The sequence below is a fragment of the Mustela putorius genome, unplaced genomic scaffold (assembly GCF_011764305.1).
Source record: "Mustela putorius furo isolate JIRA1106 unplaced genomic scaffold, ASM1176430v1.1 tig00000129_pilon_pilon_pilon, whole genome shotgun sequence".
In the NCBI taxonomy this organism is placed as follows: Eukaryota; Metazoa; Chordata; class Mammalia; order Carnivora; family Mustelidae; genus Mustela; species Mustela putorius.
The window spans coordinates 16902131-16929066 of record NW_025421290.1 but is presented as its reverse complement, the minus strand read 5'-3'; the positions used below and the strand labels follow the sequence as shown (position 1 = coordinate 16929066).

Here is a 26936-nt window from a genome sequence, read left to right as displayed (position 1 = left end):
AGGAAGAAAGCTGTCTACAAAGCTTCAACTTCTCTTCTCTACATCCCAGAGACAGTAGACTACTCTCGTCATTTGCAAGAGCTTTTTTTTTTTTTTTAGATTTTATTTATTTATTTGACAGAGAGAGATCACAAGCAGGCAGAGAGGCAGGCAGAGAGAGAGGAGGAAGCAGGCTCCCCGCCAAGCAGAGAGTCCGACGCAGGGCTCGATCCCAGGACCCTGAGATCATGAACCGAGCCGAAGGCAGCGGCCCAACCACTGAGCCACCCAGGCGCCCCTGCAAGAGCTTTTTGAATGCTCTAAATCATGATCACCAGAGATATAAATTTCCCCTAAAACACAGTAACGTTGAACTGAGTATTTCAGTTAATCCTTCCTAAGCTTAATGACTCTATAAAATACAGACCAAATTAATTTCTAAAGCTATGACACTAAATTCTGTCACCAAAAATCTCTAGCTTACATTGTGTCATTCCTACAGGAGCATTAACTGTTAATTCACCTGAAACTGTAAAACCAAAGCGACAATGAGGAGCGAGGATGAGACCTTTACCCTTATGATGTAAAGTCACAAAGTGTATTCCAAAACGGGCTGGCTTCATCTGTGTTGACACCCTGTTCAAGCCTATAAGCCTCTGATCCCTGCTTTAGCTTAGGGGAAAATATGACTTAGACTGGATCAGGTAAAGGAAACCTATTTTTTTTTTTTCAAAGAAGATTTTATTTATTTATTTGACAGAGAGAGATCACAAGTAGGCAGAGAGGCAGGCAGACGGAGAGGAGGAAGCAGGCTCCCCAGCAGAGAGCCCGATGCGAGGCTCCATCCCAGGACCCTGGGATCACGACCTGAGCCGAGGGCAGAGGTTTTAACCCAGTGAGCCACCCAGGTGCCCCAAAGGAAACCTACTTTTTAAAATTCACAAATTAACCTTCATTTGTAATAAAGGTCAAGTCAGTAGGCACACTGTTGTCTTCAGCTGTTCCTTTCTGGAGGTCTTTGTACTCAAGATTCCTGCGTTTCTCTTATGTCTTCTAACTCTACAAATCGGTCACTTTTCCATTTTCACTGGTAGGTGGTTTAATACTGATAAGAACACTCACTGAGCATTCAAGAAATCTCCTTATCTGTTCATGACAGGTCATTCATGTGATAGTGAGTTATTACTAAATTTAACATTTTACTTTTTAATTGATCCAGCAATATTTTTCTGACCAAAACATAGCATTTTCTCTGACCATTCCACTTTTTATTAACTCTAGCATTAGCAGGAGCTGCTTCTTCTGGATTACATTTTTATAAGGAAGCACAGTGTTTATTACCAGATACCTGATAATAGTACGCAATAAGAAAATTGCATTGAGTCGTGGTTATTGGGCGATGGGGGCAATGAGCCTGGCCAGTTGACTGTTTTGCACGCTTCTGGTCTGATTTAAATTTATGGCCCATATGAAACTGCATCCAACAAATAATGGATCTTTGGAGATATTTAAAAATAGCAGAAAGTTTAGTGGCCCACTGTTAAGTGTCTGACTCTTGATTTTGGCTCAGGTCATGAGATCAAGCCCTGAGCCCTGTGTCTTGGCCTCCGTGCTCAGAGGGAATCTGCTGGAGATTCTCTCTCTCTCCCTCTGCCCTCCCCTTACTCACTTGCTCTCTCTCTCTCAAATAAATAAACTTGAAGAAAAATAGACAAATTTTAAATCCACAGATTTTTAGTTTAAATATACCGAAGGTTCTACTGTATGTGTATTATTTGATCTTTTCTCTTATCTGTCTTGCTATCTTTTAAACTGGTAGTCCGTAGTTACTATGGCTTTCTGTGTGTGTGTTTTTTGTATTCCTGTCTGTAATTCCAGTAGAATGTGATTTTGCAGGACTTCCATTTACAATCAGCGGATTGTTTTGAGTGCTTGACACTTGAGACTGCAAAACAGAAATGCTAAAAAGTCTTTTTAACTCATGTTCCTTGGAGCAGTCACGTATGTGATTTTGAAAAGTGAAATTATTCTCTCAGTCCTTAGTCTTTCTTTCCCTTTAGAAATTCAAGGGAGATTTTTGATTCTGAGGTAAAAATCTGTCTCATAAGTGTAGAGAAGATTTATGCTTATTAATAAATGTGTCTAAAGTGTTTCCACCAAACTGTTTTAAACTATATCTGCTTTCAAGGGACCAGAGGGGAGCACTTTGCCAGTCCCGCTAGAAAGCCCTGCCAGCCCACAAGTCAGGCCTGCAAGATGAGAATCGTTCCACTTTGTGTGAATTAAACCCCTTTTATGGGTTGTTTGAATAAGGCTGACATTCTATTTATAAAAGAAAGAGTTGAAAAATTAGTGTATTGAAGAAAGAACTATTCTTCTAGAGCGTGTTGGGGGCTCAGTCATTATTATGTGTAGAAATACAGCTTGACAATGTTCAGATCATTGGGCAAGAAGTTTTTCAAATTCAGAGTTTCAAAGAGAAAACATTTTTTTTTTTTTTTTTTTTTTTTTACTTTAAAGTAAAATCCTAATGTGAATACCTAACTAAAGTGTTAAGTTAGAGTCTGAAGTCTTGTAAGGTCACTGTATGATGCGTTTAGGTTAGTGGTAACAGCAGACCCTTGGGGGAGCCCAAGCCCTGATTTTCAGGCCTGCAAAGTCAAAACTTAGTTTCATAATATTACTGTGCTATTTGCTGTTTTCACTGTGTTGACGTTGGAACGGATAGTTGTAAAAGCATTGGTGGTTGAAATTGCTGCTGCCTTAGCACAAATCAAGATGGTTGTGGCAAATTAGTTTTGTAATCATATTCTTTACTGCCGTGGGCTGACAATTAAAAAAAATAAGGGCAATTTCATTTAAAAATGTTCTTGGAAAAGCAATAAGAATTATGAAATTAAATATTAAATCTTGACCTATGAGTACACAATTTTAAAAATACTCTTTGTGACAAAGAGGGAAATGGAAGTATGCCCAAAGCCCAGTGACTACATATTGAAGTATATCAATTTGTCTTGTGCTAAAGCATTTATGTGATTGATTGAGCTACCAGCTAAACTAGCTGGTTTTTCATGAAGTATTTTTACTGGAAGGAATGTCTGGCAAACTGTAGTTCTGTCCTGGGTATTTGGTGGATGTTTTCTTGAAAATAGACAAAACAACTGATAAAATTAGAGCATTCAAGCAAAATTTAGAATTATAATTTTGGAAAACTTTTTCTGCTGTCACCTTGAACTTTATTGTTTATAAAAGCTTAGACTTTTTGGGCGCCTGGGTGGCTTAGTTGGTTGAGCAACTGCCTTCGGCTCAGGTCTTGATCCCGGAGTTCCAGTTCCAGGATCGAGTCCCGCATCGGGCTCCCAGCTCCATGGGGAGTCTGCTTCTCCCTCTGACCTTCTCTCCTCTCATGTTCTCTCTCACTGTCTCTCTCTCAAATAAATAAATAAAATCTTTAAAAAAAAAAAAGCTTAGACTTTTTGATAAAATTGGAGATTTTAAGGAATAGGAATTTGGATACCATATAATAAAACTTGTCAACATTTGAAAAATCTGTGTAACTCGGTGAACCAGTATTTTCCAGTTGGCCAGTGAATGATGTTAGGAAACCGTGCATGGATAAAAATCCTTTCGAAGTGTAAGACAGACAATTGGAATTGAGTGTTACAGAGTATGAAAAATTAATTGATTTTGGCTTCAAATGCTGCATTGCAACTTCTGTTTAAGAAACTCAAGTTTTGGTGTAGTATCAAGGAAGAATTTTCACAATTATGTGAAAAGATTATGAAAATACTCATCCTTTTTCATACTGTTAGTTCTGCATGAGGCTTGATTTCTTTGTATACTTCCACCAAAACAGTATATTGTAATGGATTGAATATGGAAGCAGACAATAATCTGTTTTCTAATACTCAATTTAAGAGATTTTTCAAAAATAAGAAAAATAATGCTTCTTAGTAATTCTTTTTGGAAAATAAAGTTATTTCCCACAAAAACATATGTTAATATGTAATATATTTTATTGCCTTAAAATGAAATAGTAAGTATGTATTTTTAATTTTCTTAGGTTGTGTTTCTGACTTTACATATATAAATGTGTATTTTCATATATATATATGTTATATATACAAAAGGTTTGGAATCTTCAACAATTTTTTTTTTTTAAGATTTTATTTATTTATCAGAGAGGGGGGGGGGAGAGAGTGAGCACAGGCAGACAGAATGGCAGGCAGAGGCAGAGGGAGAAGCAGGCTCCCTGCTGAGCAAGGAGCCCGATGTGGGACTCCATCCCAGGACGCTGGGATCATGACCTGAGCCGAAGGCAGCTGCCTAACCAACTGAGCCACCCAGGCGTCCCAGAATCTTCAACAATTTTTAAATGTAAAGGAACAAGACTGAAAAGTTTGAGAACGCTGTTTTAGGCAAAAGTGATAATGGTGTTGTGTGTTAGTCACTGTGCATAGCGCTTTATATATATTATCACATTTAATCTTAGGGATTGTCATCCCCTGTTATTCAGGTGAAGAAACAGTCTTAGCGAAATGAGCTTGCCTAGGGTTACACAGTTAGTAAGGGGCAGAGCTATACTTCCAGTGCCTGCCTGTCTCTTGTTAAAAGTTCCGTTTTTAACAAGATGGGATCAGGAGGGAGACAAACCATAAGAGACTCTTAATCTCACAAAACAAACTGAGGGTTGTGGCAGCAGGGAGGGAGAGGGTGGTGGGGTTATGGACATTGGGGACAGTGTGTGCTATGGTGAGTGCTGTGAAGTGTAAACCTGGCGATTTGTAGACCTGTACCCCTGGGGCTAGTAATACATTATATGTTAATTTAAAAAAAAGATTAATCAATTACCTAAAAAAAAAAAAAAAGTTCTGTTTTTTATATACTGTTCTATACTCCACCAGGATCTAATGTATACTTTAACATAGATTTATTTTGCAAAGAGCATAAACAGTGATCTTCTACTGTTTACCAGAACGATTATTTGAGATTGACTCTACAGATGAGGATATTTTTATTCCTTGCAGATGAGAGTATTCTGATAAACTATCATGTATTGGGTAGAGGAGTATAAATTGCCATACATCTTCTGAAAGGAGATTTAGCAGTGGGTGTTGAAAATCCTAAAATGTTTGGATATGTTTTGCCCTAACAATTCACTTGTAGAAATATTTCCTTGTGAAATAATTGAGCAAATGCACCATGATGTATATTATTACATAATACACATTGTGGCATAATTTGACGTAGAAGTAAATCAGAAACTATTTAGATGTCCAAACATAGGAGATTGGTTAAATTGATTATGAATAATGGAATTATTCATTATAAATTATGTATAATGGCCTACTTGTAGCTACTAAGAATGATAGCTTAGATATTATTATTATTATTATTATTATTTTTTTTAAAGATTTTATTTATTTGACAGACAGAGATCACAAGTAGGCAGAGAGGCAGGCAGAGAGAGAGGGTGGGAGAAGCAGGCTCCCTGCTGAGCAGAGAGCCTGATGTGGGGCTCGATCCCAGGAGCCTGGGATCATGACCTGAGCCGAAGACAGAGGCTTTAACCCACTGAGCCACCCAGACGCCCCGATAGCTTAGATATTATTGACATCAATTGTATGTTTAGATGGTAAAAGTAACTTGAAAACTATATAAAAATATATTTATAGTTCATTGATATGTTGCAGAAATATAGAAAAAATCAGGAGGTTCATACATTAAATTGTTAACAGTGGTTATCATAAATGGTGAGGCAGTGGGGGATTTTTATTTGCTTTGTTTGGCTGTATTTTCAGATTTTTAATTAAAAAAGTTAAAAAACATAATAGCAACTATGAGCCACAAGAAGGGCTAGCATAGGGGCGCCTGGGTGGCTCTGGGTTAAAGCCTCTGCCTTCAGCTCGGGTCATGGTCCCGGGGTTCTGGGATCGAGCCCCACATCGGGCTCTCTGCTCGACGGGGAGCCTGCTTCCTCCTCTCTCTCTCTGCCTATCTCCTCTGCCTGCTTGTAATCTGTCTGTCAAATAGATAAATAAAAATCTTAAAAAAAAAAAAAAAAAGAAGGGCTAGCATAGCTTATAACTGATATTAAAACTCAATTTTCTAAGCCCTGTCAGCTTCAGTGTTACAGGCTTTTTATGGTTTTTTGATACTACGCTCAGTGAATTATAATTTGAAATTAACTATAATCTGTTTGTTGCAGCTTGTATATGAATTTTTCATACGATTTTTGGAAAGCCAAGAATTCCAACCCAGCATTGCCAAAAAATACATAGATCAGAAATTTGTATTACAGGTAAGCAAAACAGAGAAAGTTTTATGCTTTGTATTGATTATTCAGTTGTAACACTTTACCTTTTCTCTTCGTTGTTTAAAATCTTTCCGCAATGGTTCTATCAACTTTTAAACAAATACTGTATACATAAGTTAGTTCCATTATTGCCTGTTAAAAGTAATAGGTACTTCTTCAATTTGTTAGTTTATTGAAGGAAATTAATTTTGTTTTAAACAACAAGGAATGATAATGCCTAAATCTCTGCAGTTTCTTAAAATTTAATTATAAAGGAATTTCATATATAAGACCTCTAGTTTGTGTGAATCTTTCTATAGCCTGAAAACTCCTATTTGCATAAGGATTCTTAAGGAACTATTGCATAGATCTGTTAAAACTGAATAAGCACGGTCAAGAGCATAAATAACCTTCATTAAGTAAAGTCAGATACTAATGAGCTTTCACAGCTAGGAAATAGCACTGCTTAATACCTTAAAATTCCTCTAAAGTGATTAACTCTCACCCATCTGTTTGGAGCTTCTTGGGGTGCATATTCTTCTTGATTTGCCATTTTATATTTTATAACAATAGACCACATCTTCCTTTTTACCTGGAACTTGGGAATGTTCATGACATTGAATTTTTAGGTAACACCTTCTTGGTCCTGTTGTTGACATTCATCTCTAAAAATCAGTACTTGAGCCAACTGGTGTATGGGGTATTGTAGCTCCTTTTTAAATGATTAATGAACACCTCATGTTGATAAGAATAAATATTTATCTCCTAGTGAGCCAGTAAGCAGAACTTCAAAGTTCAAATATTACTTTGGCCAGAAGTTGGTCTTCTATGTCTTACCTGGATAAAGATTGATAACATTTGTGATGACCTCATTTCCCTTCCTTAATTCAATTAATAAATTTAGAATTTGGTATGTGTTCGGTTGAGAGGCTTTGGAAAAGTGGGGTTTTTAGCAAAGAGGCTTTGGATAACCACCTAGGTAAATAGGTGGTTACATAGAACATTGGGTGAATAGGTCAACTGATCCAGATTTTTATACCAAGAAGGCAAAATGCATTTCAGACAAAAAAGCAACACGTTAACAGGTCTGTGTTTTGTACTGGAAAGTCCTTGCATTTATAATGCACTTCGTAATTGTCAGAGCATCTTTATATACATTATTTTCATTCATACCATAATCTGAAACAGACAAAGCTAAATTTCAGGCCCATTTTGTAGATGAATAAACTGATGTCTAGAAACTTCTTCAAGTTTTCTCAAGCACATTTCCTGTTCTGGTTTTCTGTCCATTGTGTCAATGATGCCTCCTTGTGATTCCCCTCACTGTAACTTGGAATGACTTCAAGGTAGGACTAGCCCTCACTTCTCAACACTAATGAAATATTAAAGTTCCTTTATATTTATGGTAAATTAAAATACCCAGGAAGATCAGATAGTGAAGGCTGTGTTTAGTTTACATGGAAACAGTAAGAACTAGGATCTCAGGATGAAGCCAGTGCTTTTTTTCACGTGAAAAGCATGCTAGGCCCAGCCCAGCTCACTGTGTTCTTCGTGGTTGATGGGTACTGGTGATAATAAAGCTTATAAGCTTAAAACATCAGAGAAACCCAGACTTGAAAAGGGGTGTTCTGGGTTGTCTGTTCTAGTTCTTCACCCAGTGAGTTAGTCTCCTTTGAGACCCTGAGAAGGGGTGACTCCCATTTACTCTTTTTTAGTGCGGAAAGACCACATATCTGGGCAGATTATTCTGTTTTTTATTAGAAAGTTCTTTATGTTGAACCTCCCTATACTTTGTACCCTTTGGCCTTATTTTCCCAGAGTAGTCCTTTAGTGTTCACTAGCTTGGACATAATGTTTCAGGTCTTAGAACACAGCACTTATGTTTACCTCTTGGCTTTTTCCTAGGAACAGGAGTAAAGTAGCAGCTCAAATGCTTGTAGCCTCATTTCTAACAAGTTGGTGACCAGGTGTCGGACAATAGGAGGTAGACAGGTTTCTATGAGCTTTGGCTGCCCCTCTTCTTTCAGTTAGACACCCCCCCCCCCCCCCCCCCCGCTCGCCCTGCCCAAGAGAAACAAATCCAGATTTTTATGTGAAATGTTCTGGTGAACTAAACCCATCTGCCTTCTGGATCTAGCTTAGCAGCTGTCAGTTTGCATTCTCTGTTCTAGACTGCGTCTTTACTTCTGTCAGCCCTATCTCATTTTTCTGTTTTGGAAGTCTTCAGCATGTGTCCATTTGTCTTTAAAAGTGATGTCTATGTATGAACATAGCGCCCTGAGCCTGGCCTGAGCCTGGCCGGTCCCCCACAGCTTAGAGTTGGGTTCTACATTCCCTTGTGTGGGTCTCTTAAAGGGCAAGTCCCATTAGCTATTCTTGCTGCTCTTTCTTGCTGTTAACTTACGTTAACTTATGTTAAGCTTGTGGTCTTGAACTGATTTCTTTCTTTTTTAAAAAAAAAGCTTTTTTAAAAACGCTTTTATTTATTTATTTAACAGACAGAGATCACAAGCAGGCAGAGAGGCAGGTAGAGAGAGAGGTGGGGAAGCAGGCTCCCTGTTGAGCAGAGAGCCCGATGCAGGGCTCAATCCCAGGACCCTGAGACCATGACCTGAGCCAAAAGCAGAGGTCTAACCCACTGAGCCACCCAGGGGCCCCTTGAGCTGATTTCTAATTTAGTTTTATGCATGATGTTGTAAAGATATGTTTTCCCTTGTTTTTTGTTCATTGTACAGTTTCCCTTTTAATCTAAGTGTAGGCTTTAACATAGATTCCTGCAGAATATCATTTCTTCCAAGCCTTTTGAAGTCTTTCTCGATCTTGAGTCTGTCTTCCACTGTATTCGTTGTGCCTTCCATCTTTATCACATCTTTGACTTTCTTAACTGTACTAGTAGCTGTTGGTTTCGTCTCAGGTCATTGATTAAAATTGTTAGAGTAGCCAGCACTGGTGACAGAGGCCTTCGGCATGTCTTCAGCAGCTTTCCTCTATTTTAGAACAGGTTCATTAATCCGCAGTCTTTGGATTCCATCCTCCAACCTGTTAGAAATTTACTCTAGAATAGCATCATCCTTCTTAAATTTTAAAATTCTGTTCAGGGCACCTGGGGGGGTGCAGTCAGTTGAGCATCCGAGTCTTGGTTTCGGCTCAGGTTGTGATCTCAGGGTTGTGTGCTCGAGCCCTGCATCAGGCTCTCTGCTCAGCGCAGAGTCTGCTTGGGACTCTCTCTTCCTCTCCCTTTGCTCTCTGCCCCTAAAATAAATACATAAATCTTTTTTTTTAAAAATGCTTAAAGTTTTTTTTGGTTATTGTTCATTAGGAGAGTGTAGGGGCTGTCAGATGCTCTGGTAGAAGCCAACACTGTGTCTTTACAGCATCCTCTTATCTATGGGCTTTGAGACTTTCTTATAAAAAGGAATGCCGTTCATCTGCCTTGGGGACATTGATGAACTTCTAGGGGCTACTGTTACTTATTGGTAATTTTGTCCCAAGTACTTAAAACCCATGTGATTGATCATCTGTCTCTGAATTTTGCCGGAGACAAGAAATCAAGTATATAGTGAATCCTATAGCCTTTGCCTCATTTTTTACAAACTTTGCCTCCTTTACCTTCCCTCTGCTGGGTCTGGTGATGAACTCAACCTTCACCCCAGGGCTCCCAGAAGTTCCTGAATTTGTCAGGAAAGGGATAGGCAGAGTATTGGCAAAATCAGTAACGCCACTGGGTGATACTTGGATATAATCATATGACTAACAGAGCATTACCTATCATGTTGGGGTAAGCCCTGGGTGCCGATTAGCTGCCATTTTCCAGAATATCCTGTTCATTCATGTTGGTAACCTGTTGCATTGGTCTGCTGCCCCTTTTCCTACCCTTTGGTCTACTGATGATTTCCCTGGAATCCCAGCCCCCTCTAGGAGTGGGGTCTCAATCCCCTATGTAATTTTCCTGAGCTCCCTTTCTGGGAGATTTATTTCCAACCTGGGACCTGGTTGGCCTTTTGGAACTTAAGGCATTGTTGCTGCCCCTCCCCGCTGCCTTTTCCTCCTGCCACCATGCCTTACCTGTCTCTGAGCTTCAGCCCCTTCCTTTATGTACCCTATAGCCAGCTTATTCATGATTTACACCCCCGCTTTCCCCTGCCTGTTTCTCTCTCCTCAGCCCCCCCCCCCCAATTGTGCCACCTAGTTCTGGTGTGTTTGTTCGTAAGCCTGGTTTTCTTATGACATGAGAACCCTCATACCTTCCCCCTCTTGCAAGTCGGGGTGACATTGATTGCATTCTTCTTCTTTGAGCAGATTTTTTATTCTCTGGGGATTCTCAAAAGGAATTTCGGTGATCTCAACTTAAATTTTTTTTATTTAGTTAGGCATAATGTATTCTAGCCATGAGATTTAAACCTTATTTTCTATAGCAGCTAGCTGTATTCTTTACAGTCTATTCTGACTCTCATTTTTCCCATCAATAAAGACAAAAGCAAAATAAGAATTGAGCTATTTCAACATGATGTAGTGGAAAGAAAGTTAACAAGCTGTGGATTTGCATCCTGACTCCTCTGTATACTTTAAGTAGTATATATTGCAGGAGCTAAGAATATGTGCTGTGGGGTAAGACAGAACTGCTTAAAACCCCGGCTTTCCCACCTACTCGGCAGTGTGACTTTCAGCCAGTTACTGCACTCTCTGTCCAAGCTCGAGTCTCCTCATTTGTAACATGCGGTGACAGGAAAATAGGATGTGCCCCCAAACTGACAGTTGGTAAATCTGCTTAATTGAGTTGGCACTATACATACAAAGACAGGCTCCCTTCCTTCACTTGTAAACAAATACTTGAAAACTTGGGCAGATTTTTGACTTTTCTGAGCGTCAGTGTTTTCTTCTGTAAAATGGCTATAATGGTGACCTCTCTTTTAACAAGTAGACTTGTTATGAGATAAAACGGTCTGACTTGTAAAAACATCTGCTGTTACCATGCATGGTTTATAATAGTTGCTCATTAAATACTAATTCCTTTTTAAATATACTTCTCATACTATATTATCTACCCACATTAGCAGAATATCTTATTTTTCTTGATTCCAGTATTAATTTTAAAATCTCCACCTTTTGAAATGAAATGTAAAAGTTTATGTGAAACTTAAAGGAAGATTTTGCAAAGAAGCCTTGAATAAATAACATACTCCTAGATGGGAAATTTGCCATCATGAGGATATCCATAGAATGTCAAGTTAATTTATACATTTGGTGCAGTTCTAATTAAAATTTCAGTAGTTTGGGGGCACCTGGGCCACTCAGTCAGTTAAGCATCTGCCTTTAGCTCAGGTCATGATCCCAGAGTCCTGGGATCACATCCCATGTCAGGTTCCTGCTTAACAGGAGAGTCTGCTTCTCCCTCTCCCTCCCCGCATTCATGCTCTCTCTCTCTCTCTCTCCCCTTCTCAAATAAAAAATAAAATATTTTAAAAATTTTCAGTAGTTCAGTAGATTTTTTATTTGAAAATTTCAAAAGTTCATGAAATAAAAGATTTTTGAAAAAGAAAAGTATTATGATCCCTTGCCTATTAGATATTAAAACATATAAATGTTTAACATATATAACTATAAAGGTACATGAATGAAATCAGTATGGCATAGGGGCTCCTGGATGGCTCAGTCGGTTAAGCATTCAACTCTTGATTTGGGCTCAGGTTCTGATTTCAGGGTTGTGAGACTGAGCCCTGCCCTTAGCACAGAGCCTGCTTGAGATTCTCTCTCTGCCTCTCTTCTCCCTCTGCCTCTCCCCTCACTCGTGTGCTATAAACAAACAAACAAATGAACAAATAAAATCTTAAAAGAAGAAAAACCACCACAATGACACACCAGTGTGGCCTAGATACAGTGGGAGACTGGAACATAGCAGAGGCTTGGGTAGAAAAGACCCTTTTTAGTGTGCCAAAACCCCCCCAAAATGTACCTATATATAGATAAATAGAGATATGTGTTGTGCATATATATGTATGTATTAACTTGGTATACCCCTCTGAAGAGGAAAACTGATAGTATTCTGTCAGTTTAAATTCTATCAACTTAAATTTTACACTGAGCAATTCCTTAAGTAGTCAGATGGGTACACAAAGATATACGTACAAGGATATTGAATGTGTCATTGTTAATAATTATTAGAAATATTGGAAACAATTTAAGAGTTCCTCAGTAGGGGTTTAGTTGAATAAACCATGGACATTCACATAATGGAATATTCAGATGGTAAAGAGAATGAGAGCTACACATGATCTATTTTTAAGGGTAACATGCACGTTCTGGAACAGTATGAATTTTTTGAATCTGAGTCTTATTTTAGGGAAAAGGAGGGTTTGTATATGCACTAAAAATTTTGGAAGGCAGTACACCAAATTGTTGTTAGTCATCTGGTAGAATGAGATTATATGTGGTGATCACCACTTTCTAATTTTTGTATTTTTCTGTTTTTTAACATTTAAAAAATAATGAACATGTATGTTATAATCAGTATGAGTAGTAAAAATATCTAGATTGCAAGTACATTCTTATTTTGTTGCCTGACATTTCTTATAAGCCTCAGCTGATTCTGTGCATTAGGCTTCCTAAGACTGTTTCTCTAAGACTGCCCCATTCATTTGTACTTCACATTTGTTGTGATTCCTTCCTTTCATCTCTTATATATGTATATGCCCTTTTGAAATCTGAAGTTCTGGGGTGCCTGGGTGGCTCAGTCAGTTAAGCGTCTTCCTTCGGCTCAGGTCATCATCCCAAGGTCCTGGGATCGAGCCCCACACGGGCTCCCTGCTCGGTAGAGAGCTTGCTTCTCCCTCTCCCTCTGCCTGCTGCCCCGCCTACTTGTGCTCTCCATCTCTCTGACAAATAAATAAAAAAATATAAAATGAAATAAAATCAGAAGTTCAATGGAAAGCTGCCAGTATTGCCTCAAGAGTCCTTTTCAATACTAATTTTTGTCCTCATCAGGAAGTTGTATAGATTGGTGGTTAAGTATATATGCTGGTTTGAATTCAGATTCTGGCATTTTTGTAGTGCATGGCCTTGGGCAGGTTCTGTCACTGTTTACCTCAGTTTCCTCATCTGAAAAATAAATGCAAAATATCCACAATACAATGCTCAGGTTGTTGTGGAGATTTAATAAGCGAATACAGACATAGCACTTGGAACAATTCCTGACAGGAGTCATTGATCAGTAAATGTTATGTTACTGCTATAACTACTATTTCTATTAGGATCAGTTCTTGTTTTGAGAATCTTCTTTTGGGGGCGCCTGGGTGGCTCAGTGGGTTAAGCCTCTGCTTTCGGCTCAGGTCATGGTCTCAGGGTCCTGGGATTGAGCCCTGCATCGGGCTCTCTGCTCAACAGGGAGCCTGCTTCCCCACCTCTCTCTCTGCCTGCCTCTCTGCCTACTTGAGATCTCTGTCTGTCAAATGTCAAATAAATAAATAAAATCTTAAAAAAAAAAATCTTCTTTAGTAATACCTTCTAGAATAGCCTCAGGCTGCGAAGTCATATGGTGTTGGTTTATCAGCATCTTAACTAGCATGTTAGAATTTTTTGAAATCCGACTTAAACCATTCTAAAAATCAAAGAAACCCTTTGGACTCTATTTATATGGCTCCTCTCTGGTTATTGAGATTTTTTTTTTTTTTCAGATGTTAAATGTGGTCTCTCCTGTCCTTGGGTTCATTTCACCATTGATTTCTTCCAGTGTTAGAAGTAAATATTTATTAGTGCCAGGATCATATACCTTTAACAGGTGAAAAACAGGGATAACACATTCAGATCTTTACAGAGTCCAGACAAGTGATAGGTAATGGTGTAGTTTAGGTGTGACACGGAGTGACCGAAACAGTAATGACCTAGAGAGGTTAAGAGAACCTGGAAATCTAGATTTTTGTGTGGGCCAGACAAAACTCTCTGTGACTTGTATGTACCTTTGAAGAGTTTGCTGTTTTTTTAATTTAAGAATGGTATGACTGACTGACTGACTTGTTTAAATTTCATTGTAATTTTTATTAAATCTAGATTTACATAACCTTTAGCATTTCTTATGTACTTAATGTAAGTCTTTACACAAGAAAGCTGTCAGATTATCAAGGATAGTCAATTGATTACATAGTGCACTCCTGTCTAAGGTAATGTTGTTGATTTTAGACATAGTAACCGCCTTTATGCTATAAAGCGTGCAGCCTGGCTTAGGCTTATGGAACGTGTCTTTTCCCAATAAAGATAATTTTCATCTGTGTTAGGACAGTTGGGAAAATGGTTTCTTTATGATCTCCGCTCTGCCCGCCTCTCCCCCCAACCCACCCCTGCCAAAGATGGGTTGCCAAACCTTGAATTATTTCACTGGGTGTATTATTGTGGCAAGAGTTTAGTAGCATATTTCTAAAGACTGCTTTCAACCACTCTGCAAATCTGAAAAGCAGTCAGTGGTTGCTAAGAGACATACTATTCAAGCGTCCCCATAAACATATGTACTGCTGGAGATTTCGATTTAGCATTTGTATTTCACATTTGCAGTTATATTTAGCTGAAAGGTGCCGTAATTATCATGCAAATTATGCAAATAGTTTACCCTGTCCTTAAAAGTCACCTTTTATTATTGTGCTTTAAAAACTCAATAAATAAATAAATAAATAAATACTCAAGACACATTGGACAAGACACAAACCGACCGGTTAAAAATTTTCTAAGTTCTAAACTGAAATAAATTCCACGAGGCCTTGAATCTTAGCTCTAATACAAAGAGCTATTTTCCAAACAAGTTCCTTGAATATGTCAAAATGTTTGCATTTCTCTCTCAGAGTCTCTATAGCAAATAAAACTTAAGAGAACTTAGTCGATGAGGAATTTTATCAGATAGCCATTACCAATTACTCTTCACCTCGCCCCATCCAGTCCATCCTAGAGTGTAGCAGCCGTGGAGAAGGGCTTCAGCGTTTGCGGCTCCTGCGTCCAGAGCCAGCTCTGCGGTGTGCAGCTTGGGCCGTGACTCGGGGCCCTATGCCGAGAGGGGCCCTGTTGTTGGTTTCATGCTTTGCTGCTGTTGCTGTTTTGAACTCTTTGTGGTTTTTGCACAAGGAGCACTGCATTTTCATTTTGCATTGGGCCCCACAAATTATGTAGCTAGTCCCTGCCTGCATCCCACTAAGTGCATCATTATGTAGAATAACCACTCTTTCTTGAAATGCTGACCAAATTGATTGTCTTAAAATTTTAAATCGCCAGCTTTTGTTGAATCAGTCTAAATGAAAGCTTGAGGGAAAAAAGAATGGACTTCTCTAGTTTGTGGGAAGAATGCCTGAAATTAGGAAGAAAATAAAAGCATTGCAACTTGGCAGACTTGTTCATATTTAAAGGACTTACACCTTTGAAATTTTTATACTGAGTTCCCAGGGGAGTCTTGAAGTCAGAATTGCTAGAAGCTTGTAATGTGTAACTTTTAGATCTTTTGTCCATACTGTGTTTCTCAGTGGTGCCCGTAGATCAGCTCATTTGATGTGTTGGTCCTCTTGAGTTGTTTTCATTTGTTGGAGTCAGGCTGCTGTTGGCTCTTGCTGCTTGGTTCTGGACTGTTTTCTCATGAGCAAAGGTATTCAGAAGGTATTTTTCAGGTGGTAGAAGAGCTAAAGTTAAAAACAAAGCCAGAAATATGGAGACCTGATTTTAGTTTGGATGAAAACATCATTTACATGAAAAACATGTAAAATAGATGTAGAATAGCAGTTTCACTGATTGTTTACTTAAGCATTTCTGATGTTCTTTAAAATCTTTTTTACATGGAATGGGGCATGGTAGTTGCTTCTTTATCATAGTAAAGGGCAGTTGGGCTTTTTGTTTCAAGCCTTTTGCTCTTAATTTTTAAAAAGAATTTTAATTGGGGCGCCTGGGGTGGTGCAGTCCGTTAAGCATCCGACTCTTGGTTTCAGCTCAGGTCATGATCTCAGGGTCTCAGCTCAGGTCATGATCTCAGGGTCATAAGACTGAGCCTCACATTGGACTCTGCTCAGTGTGGACTCTGCTTGAGGTTCTCTTTCCCTCTCCCTCAGCCCCTCCTGCTCGTGCTCTCTCCTGTTCTCTCTCAAATAAATAAATCTTTAATTTTTTTGAATTAGTAAGTAATGTCTGTTTAAAAAAATTCAAGTATATTTATATGGATTATAAAGACAAATAGCAGTCTGCTGCCTCAGTCCTTCCCCAGCTGAGTCTCACTCCCTAAAAGTAACCACATTCAAGTCTTTAGCTGTTTGCTTCTATGTATCTTCCTATCTCTAACAGGCATTCTTGTACTGCTGTTTCTTGATTTTGAAAAACTTTTCCTGGGCACCTGGGTGGCTCAATGGATTAAGCCGCTGCCTTCGGCTCAGGTCATGATCTCGGGGTCCTGGGATCGAGTCCCGCATCAGGCTCTCTGCTCAGCAGGGGGCCTGCTTCCCTTCCCCTCTCTGCCTACTTGTGATCTCTCTCTGTCAAATAAATAAATAAAATCTTTAAAAAAAAAAACTTTTCCTACTATAAATCATTATATGTCTCCTTCTGTATCTCCCACATCTACATCTTAATAATGTGGTTAGTTATGTCACAAAATCTAATGAAATGAAATTGTAGTGTTGCATTAGTAGGACTGTGTACATGTTCTCAGCCGAGACACATTTTAGACTATGATTGCATTTCTTACAGAGCTTTTTCGAAAACCTCTGGGATGAATAATGTGCCTTATTTTTCACATGCTTGCTTTCCTGTGTATGGGTTACTCGTTCACTGCTCAGTTCTTTTCTGAGAGCACCGTACAACTCTTCCTAGTCTGGCCCACGCACCAGCCAGCCTCTCGGTTCCATTGTTGTCCTTGGAGGCCTCCTTCCTGAAGCTGGAGCCCCATCATCCTGCGCTAGTCAGCACGGGTGGCTTCCCCTTGGCTGGAGCCACAGTGGTCGTTCTGGGACGTCCCTTCGCCACTCTTCTGTACTGTGTTTTTCCTGGCTTATCTCCCTTTCTTTCATTTTGGCAGGATACATCCTCTAGATGCTTCCTAAGAAAGTATGAATGGGATATAAATTTTTCAAGCCCTAGTTCTCGAAACATGTTTATTCTGCCCACATACTTGATTGACATTTTGGCCAGATAGAGAGTTATGGGTTAGAACCCATGTTTCCTCAGAAGTTTTAGGGAATTCTCGATTGTCTTCTATTTCTGGTGTTGGTATTGAGGAGGCCTGCACCGGCTGAACTCCTTATGCTTTACAGTGTCCCATTGTGTCCCTAAGCTTTTGAGATCTACTCTGTCCCCAGCGTCCAGATAATTCAAAGTTATGTGCTTTGGTGCAGGTCTTTGTTTATTAATTGTACAGAGAACATAATGGCCCTTATATATATTGAAACTCATGTCTTATTTTTCTTTTAATTGCATTGAATTCTTTGTCAGATAATTTCATTTTCTTTGCTTGGTGTCTCTGTACCTATTTTCTGTGCCTTTTTGGAACGTGTTGGACCTTCTGGATTGATCCTCTAGTTATCTTCTTCTTTAAAATGGTCTTCTTTTGGTTATACTTTCAGGATACATTTGTTCATTCTAATGTTCCAGTTCTTCTGAACTTTTTATTTCTGTTATGTCCTGAATTTCTAAAAGTTCTTTTTTATTTTCTGAATATTCGTCTGTAACAGTTCTGGTTTTGTTTCAGGGATCCAGCAGATTTGTTTATTTCTGAGGATAAGTTCTTTTCTGTGGTTTTTTTGTTTTTGTTGTTGTTGTTTGTTTTTTTTTTTTACTTGCATTGTGGCTATTTCCTCTGAGTTCTAAATGATTGTTTTGGTCTCCATCTTTTATGTTAGGATGTCTGATGATCCTTGGCTTCATAGTCATATGGTAGTCACCATAGAGCCTCTTAGGGCCATCTAAGAACCTTGTTAGAATGTGTGTGTTTGCGCTCACATGCCTGTGTGCATACACACAGATGGGAGACACTTAGAACACTGTGCAGAGACCTTGCTCTTTCATCAGGAAACTCTCAAATATCAATAGGTATCAATAGGTGCTTCCTCTTGAGGCTGTCAAGAGGCTGAGGCTGAGGTCCCTCAAAAGGGACCTTCGTATCCCCTACTTTCATCTAGAATTTTGGGCGCTTCGTCTCATTCTAAGAGACAGCAAATGTCTCATTCCTCAGCATGCAGAGTTTTACTTAATCCTTTTATTTTCAATAAATTTTTCATTTTACTGTGTACAATGTCTTGAAAACTAGAGACTTGCATGTTTATGCTCTCCAGACTTCGATTGTAAATCTTCAGTCCACTGCTTGGGACATGGATCTGGGAGGTCTTGTTACTCTTTCGACAAACTTTCAACCAGGCCTCTTTTTCGCTCCCCACACCCTTGCCATCAAATATATCTGGCGTCTTTAATTTTTAAGCCTTTTAAGGGTTCTCTGCTGTGAACTGGCTTGCTTCTTGTTTGGCTTCCATCCCTGCTGGCAGAATGGAAAAACACTTAGCAGAGTGGAGGAAGAGGAAACCCAAGATAGTTACCCCTTGCCATCCACTTTCCATCTTTGAAAAATTTGCAGATTTGTCTCATCTGCTCTCTACTCCTCTCTGCTCTGTGTGTTTCTTCCTTTTTTATTCCTTTATTCTCATCTCAGAGAGGGCTCTGAGGGGAGAAAGTTTCTCTACCCTGTCTGATTGGAAGACCCTAACTGCCTTTTTCATTTTGCCCTTCTCATTTTACTGTAGATTTTTTTAATGACGCTCAAAGGAGGGTTCTTTGGCTATATCACTGTACGGTTCATCCCTGTTTGTTAAGTTCAGGAAGGATGGTTTTGTAAACTAGGAGTCAGCATGTTGGCAGGTCTGTCTTTGCTCTGTAATCACCTTGGAAACTCTCCAGCTTCTTTTCTCTGACAAGTTGTTGCTATATTGTAGGGAGTGCAGTCCGCTGGGCATTTATAGTTGCTGGATTGTATTTCCCATTGCTTTTTTTGAGGGGAGTGTATATATGACTAAGCACAAGACATACTTTGTTTTGGAAATCAGAGCTCATCCTACTCCCCGTTTTGGGGCCTGTGCATTATTATACTTTCTCTTTTGTCTTTTAAACCATAAAATCATCAAAAATATGTTCTGTAGAGCAGCATGAAAATAATTTATATACTGTAATTTTTCTTTCTCATAGAATATTATGCATATATGTATACACACATATTTAGTTATTTATTTGTGGCTTTGTAAATGACTTAAGTTAGATGCTTGTGTATGTATGTTTTTTGAGGGCTTAATGAAAACATTAGTTAAATAATTTTTGCTTAATTACTTTATTTTCATTAAGCTCTTAAGATTAACATTATATATACAAGTGTAGTTGATTCAGGTTTTGCTAACAGCACACTCCCTCAGACTTTCTCTAATTTATGTTGGTTGCAGATTACTCATTACATCCTTTTACAACACTTAAAAATAGAAACCAGATTAAAAAAATTGAACTTAAAAGATGAATTATTTCCATCAACAAGGAATAAGATTAGGTTAGAGATCTTACATCATTTTGTGTGTGTTGTAGATAAGAGATACTGAACCCATGGGACTTTTTTTTTTTTTTTTTTACTTATAATTGTCACATACCTTTCGTCCTTAGACTATTTCCTGTGGAAATGTATAGTTGACTTGCTCATTGATTTCCCAATGGGCTCCAAGTTTGTTCAGTGGTGTCTGTGTGCACAGGAACAAGGACAGTTCCTGGCATATGCAGAGATTGAATGATTGGCTGATTGATTGTGGGGCTGAATGGGCAGAGAGATGGCAGGTATTTTAATAGGATCTTCTCTTCTGATAGGCTGCTGGTGACGGTATGTGTTCTTGAACCAGCCATGAACACTCTCTTTCCACTTCAGCCTCCTAACTTCTTCATGGGTCAGCCTGGGTGTAACTTCCTCCAGAAGCCCTCCCTATCATTCTGATCCTCCCAAATACAGTAGATTTGTCTGCTGTGTATTTAGCATCCTAAACCACTTATGCTTTTTGTTTACTTAGATTCCTCATTTAGACTAGACTCTGTGAAAGCTGATTTTGTCTGTCTTGCTCATCATTATATCCCTGACACCTTGCCCATTGGCTGGCTCTTAATAGACACACATATTTATCTGAGATAATTCATTTTTTGGATGGGTGGATGGATGGATGACATTGTATAGCTAAAAATCGCACCTGTCTCACTGACCAATTTTAAAGATTCTCCCTCAGTTTGTACTTCCTGCCATTATCTGAAGGGCCATTCTTTGTCTATAATTTTGTCTTCTGCTCAAAGAAAAGCAGCAAGCAAAAGTAGATAATTTATTTGATTACTGCCCGAGTTATTCTCCTACTCTCTTAATTACCTGATTCATGCTTATGGAGGTCTTGATAGCTTCTTTGGTAATTATGGTAGTCTGTGTTGCTTTGTAGACTGTCTATATGTTCTTGAAATATTTTACATTTACTATAGTAAATGCTTTTACTATAAAGTCAACTTAAGGATAAACAGTAAGTCCTGCTTTACTGTGATGATAATGAATATATGAGCAACACAGTAAAATTCAAACCAGTCTCCGGGTTCGTTCTTCAGCTAGAGAAGAACCTTCCCAGAACCTGTCATTTAAAAAAAAAACACAAAGCTTTATTGAGATATAATTCATATACCATAAAATTCACCCTTTTAAAGTTTATAATTCAGTGTTTTTAGTGTATTCACCAACTTGTACAACCATCAGTACTGTAAATTACAGAACATTTTTTATCGGGCCTGAAAGAAACACCATGGTCCTTAGCAGACATTCTTCCTTCTGCTGTCTGTATGGATTGGCCATAGTCCAGATATTTCACATAAATGGAATTCTACAATAATTTTTTTTGTCCGTCTTCTTTGACTTAGCATGATGTTTGAGAGGCTAATCCATGCAGTGGCGTAGATCAGTAGTCATTCCTTTTTATGGCTGAGTAATAGTCCATGCATGAGTTGGTGGACGTTAGGATTGTTTCCGATGGGGCTGTTATGAATCATGCTGCTCTGATCACTCATGTACGAGTGTTTTTGTTGTCAGGTTGATATCATCATTCAGTTTTGAACTTTAGCTTAAAATGAGTAGAAACCTTGGGCGCCTGGGTGGCTCTGTGGGTTAAGCCTCTGCCTTCAGCTCAGGTCATGATCTCAGGCTCCTGGGATCGAGCCCCGCATCAGGCTCTCTGCTCAGAGGGATCCTGCTTCCTCCTCTCTCTCATTGCCTGCCTCTCTGCCTACTTGAGATCTCTTGTCTGTCAAATAAATAAATAAATTAAAAAAAAATGAGTAGAAACTTAACAAATGTTATTCATATATAGCATACATACAGAAGTGCTAAATGTTCATCTCAGGTTTTACAAAGTTAGCATACTTGTGTAACAAGAACCAAGCTCTGCAAAGAGAACATTTTCGGTACTTTTGGGGACTTTTGAATGTTGGCTTTGGGTTAAGTTGTTTCATTTACCTGTATGCTCGAGTAGATCTGACAGCTTCCTCTTGACTGTATTTGAAACGTAAGGTCAGTGGGTAGTTTATTTTACAACAGGGCAGCAGCTGAGATGACAGACTGTAGGGCCTCGATTGCTTGGGTTCGAACCCCAACTCTGCCATACATTAGTGAGACCATGGGCAGATTAACTAACATTTCTGCGCTCCGATTTCCTCATCTGTAAAATGGGGATAAAACTACCTTATGGAGGGGAGCACCTGGGACTCTCAGGCAGTTTATTTCCCTCTTGATTTCAGCTCAGGTCTCACTCTCAGGGTCGTGAGTTCAAGCCCCACATTGGAGTGAAGCCTGCTTAAACAAACAGACCAAAAACTACCTTATAGGGAGGGTTACTACAAGTGGGTAGTTTAGAAAATTGCATGATGATCATTCTAAAAGCTGTATTTGTGTTCTCTTATTATTGTTGTTAGGATTACTGTTATTGTGTCTGTCTCTTCAGTAGAATGTAAGCCTCTTACCTGACTTATGAATCAGTTTTCCAAAGACTGGCTACTGGTGCCTGGCACTTAATAGATACTCAAGAAATTTTTTTAAGAAGTAAAGGAGGGAGGGGTTTTAAATGATGAGTGGCAGAATTCCTAAATCGTTTCCTGAACCCACTTTTGACAGCTACACTGTCTTTTCTTTTACAACAGCTTTTGGAGCTGTTTGACAGCGAAGACCCTCGGGAACGGGACTACTTAAAAACAGTCTTACACAGAATTTATGGCAAATTTCTTGGTCTTAGAGCATTTATCCGAAAACAGATTAACAATATTTTTCTAAGGTAAGTGGAGGGTGGGGGAAGAAGGAGAAGCAAAATTGGTGGTTTTATAGAAGTGTTAAATGAACTTCAAACATTTGAGCATCGTGTACTGACTTTATTCTTTCTTTTCTTGTTTAAAAAAGGTTTGTTTATGAAACAGAACACTTCAATGGTGTAGCTGAACTGCTGGAAATATTAGGAAGGTAAGCACATTTTTAGCTAATGGCTAATCTCAGGTGAATAGCGTTTTGAGAATGAGATTCAAGTGGCACAGGGAAATGCTGACCTACATCTCTTGCTGTAGGTACATGGGGCACTCTTAATTTGTGCTTTCCCATGTTTCCCAACTGACTCTACAAGACGTGATTTCTTATTCCTCCTTGTCCCACAATTATGCATTGCTGATTTCTACTGGAATGACTGAAAGAGCTAACAGTTCGTTCATTGCTACAGAGAAAATACATCTAATTGCCCCCAAACCTGTTACTCCACAACATCTTATTCTCGTAGTTTCTAGGCTACCTGTCCTTTGCCATATCTTTTGAAAGCAAGTTAAAATAAATTGGAAAGATTGCCATTTTCGTTGGAACCACGAACCCAGGAGTAGTTCTTGAACAGCTGCTGCTGGGAGAAGTAGAATGAATTGGAAAGAGACAGCTGCTCTGTAGGTTTTTATACACAAGGGAGGTTAATGTGACTGGACAATGTGATTACTTAGTTTCTTCTCCTAATGTGAGGAGAAAAAGAAGGTGGAGTCACATGGTTTTTTCTGTGACTTCCCCAGGCAGGATTGCTGTGTCTGTGGTATTCTTAGTTGGAAAAGAAACTTCAGGAATGATGTCTGCACCTGGAAAGGTCATAAGTGAGGAGGGCAATGATTTTGGGGGAGAAGAAAAAATAAAGAGTTACTGATTACAAAAGCTTTTGGGAATCATCCAACTAGATGTTAAGAGCATAAGAGCCTGTGCTAGATTATCATAAGCAAATTTTCTTAAATTTCCTTCCTACTTAAATGTATTCTTTGAAGTAACTCAGAAATCTTGAATGTCGCCAGGTGGGGTTTGGGCTGTTTTGGACCAAATTGAAACTGATTCATATTTAACTTGGTCTTCCAGGAGCTGGTTGTCTCAGTTGAGTTGGTTGTGATCATGCTGCTAATTCATGTTTCTTTTTCTTTTTCCTAGTATTATCAATGGCTTTGCTTTACCTCTTAAGGCAGAACACAAACAGTTTCTGGTGAAAGTGTTGATCCCTTTACACACTGTCAGGAGCTTATCACTCTTCCATGCCCAGGTAGAATTTTATGCAACTACTTTTGGAAGCAATATTAGAAGTTTACAAACTCAGTGTTTCGTTGATACTGATATTTCCTTAGTTTAAAAAAACTCATATAAAATGCCTCCCAAGGAAAATTAAAATGTGTGCTCTGTTTTTCTGTGCATAGTAGATTCATGGGAATATTTTTCTTTCTTTCTTTCTTTTTTTTTTTTTATTTTAAAGATTTTATTTATTTATTTGACAGACAGAGATCACAAGTTGGCAGAGAGGCAGGCAGAGAGAGAGGGAGGAGGAAGCAGGCTCCCTGCTGAGCAGAGAGCCTGATACTGGGCTCGATCCCAGGACCCTGAGATCATGACCTGAGCCGAAGGCAGAGGCTTTAACCCACTGAGCCACCCAAGCACCCCATGGGAATATTTTTCAAGTGGGAGGAGCATTTGTTCAGTCGTTTTACCTGAGAACTTTGAGGACCTGCCTAATTCACAAAATTATATGTTGAACATGTTACATACAATCAAATATATGGGTTTTTCAGATTTAAAGCTTTGCACATGTGTCATCATTTTAGAATATTCTGGAATATTTTATCTCCTCGTTTGCATTAGTCTATCAGTTTCTCTTTGCCCCCTAGTTAATTCACTATTTCCTTCTCACTTTATACACATAAATAAACAACCTCACAAGTCAACAAATCAATATTTTCACATCTTTTTATTTTTAGCCTCCATTACTTTAAAAAGCCTACTCTGTCTTGTCCCAAGTCTGTTTTCCGTGCTGACACTGCCTTGTGTGGTGAGCATGTCACTAGGGGACAGATAAATGATGTGGTGGCATTTTAAGTTTAGTTTTCCAAACCAATGGGAATGTTTTGAGTTTGCATAAAAATGTCACACATTTTTCTGAGCAATGTTCCTCTTTAAATGTGAAATTCTGTGTTTCGAGGAAAAATTAGTCCATATGTTTCCAATTTAGAACACCATCAAAATGTTGTTTCGCAAGGGTGGATTTCTTGTCCAAAAATCTTTACGAGCCCTTTTACAAATCTTGCCTCTAGTATTTGAAATAGGCTATCACATTTCATGAGCGTGTAGAAGAATTCTTAACCTAGATGAGCCAGCATCATATGTAAAACTCTTCCCTCCTCCAGCTGTGGCCAGGTACAACCTTTTGTCTCTTCATGAAACTGCTTCAGTTCGCACGGGCCACTTTAGGCAGTCAGCAGGGTGTTTAGTAAGTGCTGCCTACGTTTTTTTTTGTCTAGGACTCTTCTAGAAACACAGTAAAACCCAGTACTGTCGAGGTTGGCAAAAAGAGAAGGGAAGCCCATGAGATGTAGCTTAGACCATATATAGATGAGATACTTTCAGAATATACTGACTGTGATATTTCTGCTTTTCATTAGCTGGATACTTCATGTCTCAGTATTCATTTAAAAAAAAAATTCCCCTGGGGTGTTATTAGTGTCAATCTTTGGCTTGAAAAAGTAGCTTTTTTTTTTTTCATTTTATATTTTATTTTTAAAATGAATTGAACATGAAGTTACTAAAACCAGAGTCTAGAAACTTTTTAGGAAGTTTTAATATGTTTTTTGAGTCCTTTTTGAGTATATAGCATTTCCAATTTTGTCTTTCATTTTTCTGTTTCTCCAGCTGGCGTATTGCATAGTACAGTTTCTGGAGAAAGATCCTTCACTCACAGAACCAGTAAGTATTTTTTTCTATAATTTCAAAAAACTTCAAACAGACTACCTTTCATGAAGTATATATGGGAAATTAATTGCCATTGTTTTTTCTCCTTTTCATTTTAGGTTATTAGGGGGTTAATGAAATTTTGGCCTAAAACATGTAGTCAAAAAGAGGTAAGTGCTTAATGTTGCGGTGTTAAGAACTTACTAGAGTGTCAGCCTCTGAGCCAATGTGTAAAAATACATTATTTCACCCAATCTTCATTTTTTAAAAAAGATTTTACTTATTTACTTGAGAGAGAGAGAAAGAGCATAAGCAGAGGGAGAGGCAGGCTCCCTGCAGAGCAAGGAGCCTGATGTGGGACTCGATCCCAGGGCTCTGGGACCATGACCCAACTGAAGGCAGACACTTAACCAACTGAGCCACCCAGGCGTCCCATCCAATCTTCGTTTTATCTCTCTAAAGCAGGACTGTAAATATTCACATTTTACTAGTTTTCAAATTGAAGCATAGAGAGCTTAAGTAGCCTGCCTGGGTATGCTAAGTGTTAAGTGATTAGGAATCCGCCACCGTGATTCCTGAACCCTGAACTTCCATCATGCTCTGCTCAGTCCCAGGGAAACCCTAGTCAGGCTGTGGTCATGTGTCTCGCTGTCTAGCTTTATCAAAGTCACCTTTCTAGTGACCACTCCTAGGGTGGAGGCTTTGGTGTTGCTGCCTGCCCAACCTGCCCAAATACCCAACATTAAAATATAATAGAGATGTACAGTTTTAAAATATATTACAGACATTTAGTTTCAGGTGTTCATAGAACTGGAAATTTCTGACCTACGATTATTTATATTTTTGCCAAAACCTAACCAGTATGTGCCGTGCTGGGAGTAAGTCTTAGCTTAGAAGTGAGGCTCGCTGGATGCCATGTCTTTACTCACTCTTCTATAGAGGCCACGTGGAAAATGGCCCAGCAAGAAAGGTCATCTGTCAGTTTGACATTTGGGAGAGAATTTTGGGAGAACTTCTCTATATATGTTGACAAATGGCCAGGGTCTGCTGCCTACTTACTGTATATTACTTTTAACAGAAATATGCTCCTTCTCAATCAGTTTTAATTCTTCAGAACCCTAATTTACACAATTTCAGAAAGTCATCTAATTTTTTAATACCTGTGTGACAAAATTAAGCTATATATTGCTATCCAGATGTACCTCAGGATAGGAAAACATGGTCATTTTTCGTATTTTAATTGCCTAGTTTTTTCCTAAGGTAATTACTATTATTTTTTTTTTAATGCCTAAATAGGTAACTGGTTCTTATTTCTCTGTCAGTTTTCCATTATATTGAAAACAGTTGGCTGTGCTATTGGCTTGGCTCCATTTTGTGACCTAAAGCTCTGTTTCAGGGCGC

The 26936-nt window shown here is 38.7% G+C and overlaps 1 protein-coding gene across 3 annotated transcripts in view; it reads left to right on the top strand.

Moving 5' to 3' along the window:
- Positions 1–26936, top strand: part of PPP2R5E (protein phosphatase 2 regulatory subunit B'epsilon) — a 147003-nt gene that overhangs the window by 102174 nt on the left and 17893 nt on the right. For all 3 annotated transcript variants that reach the window (XM_004738896.2, XM_004738897.3, XM_004738895.2), the window contains exons 5-10: positions 6188–6280; positions 22460–22590; positions 22713–22772; positions 23754–23862; positions 25497–25550; positions 25655–25705. In XM_004738896.2, the coding sequence (XP_004738953.1) occupies positions 6188–6280; positions 22460–22590; positions 22713–22772; positions 23754–23862; positions 25497–25550; positions 25655–25705 (498 nt within the window). The remainder of the gene's footprint in view (positions 1–6187; positions 6281–22459; positions 22591–22712; positions 22773–23753; positions 23863–25496; positions 25551–25654; positions 25706–26936) is intronic.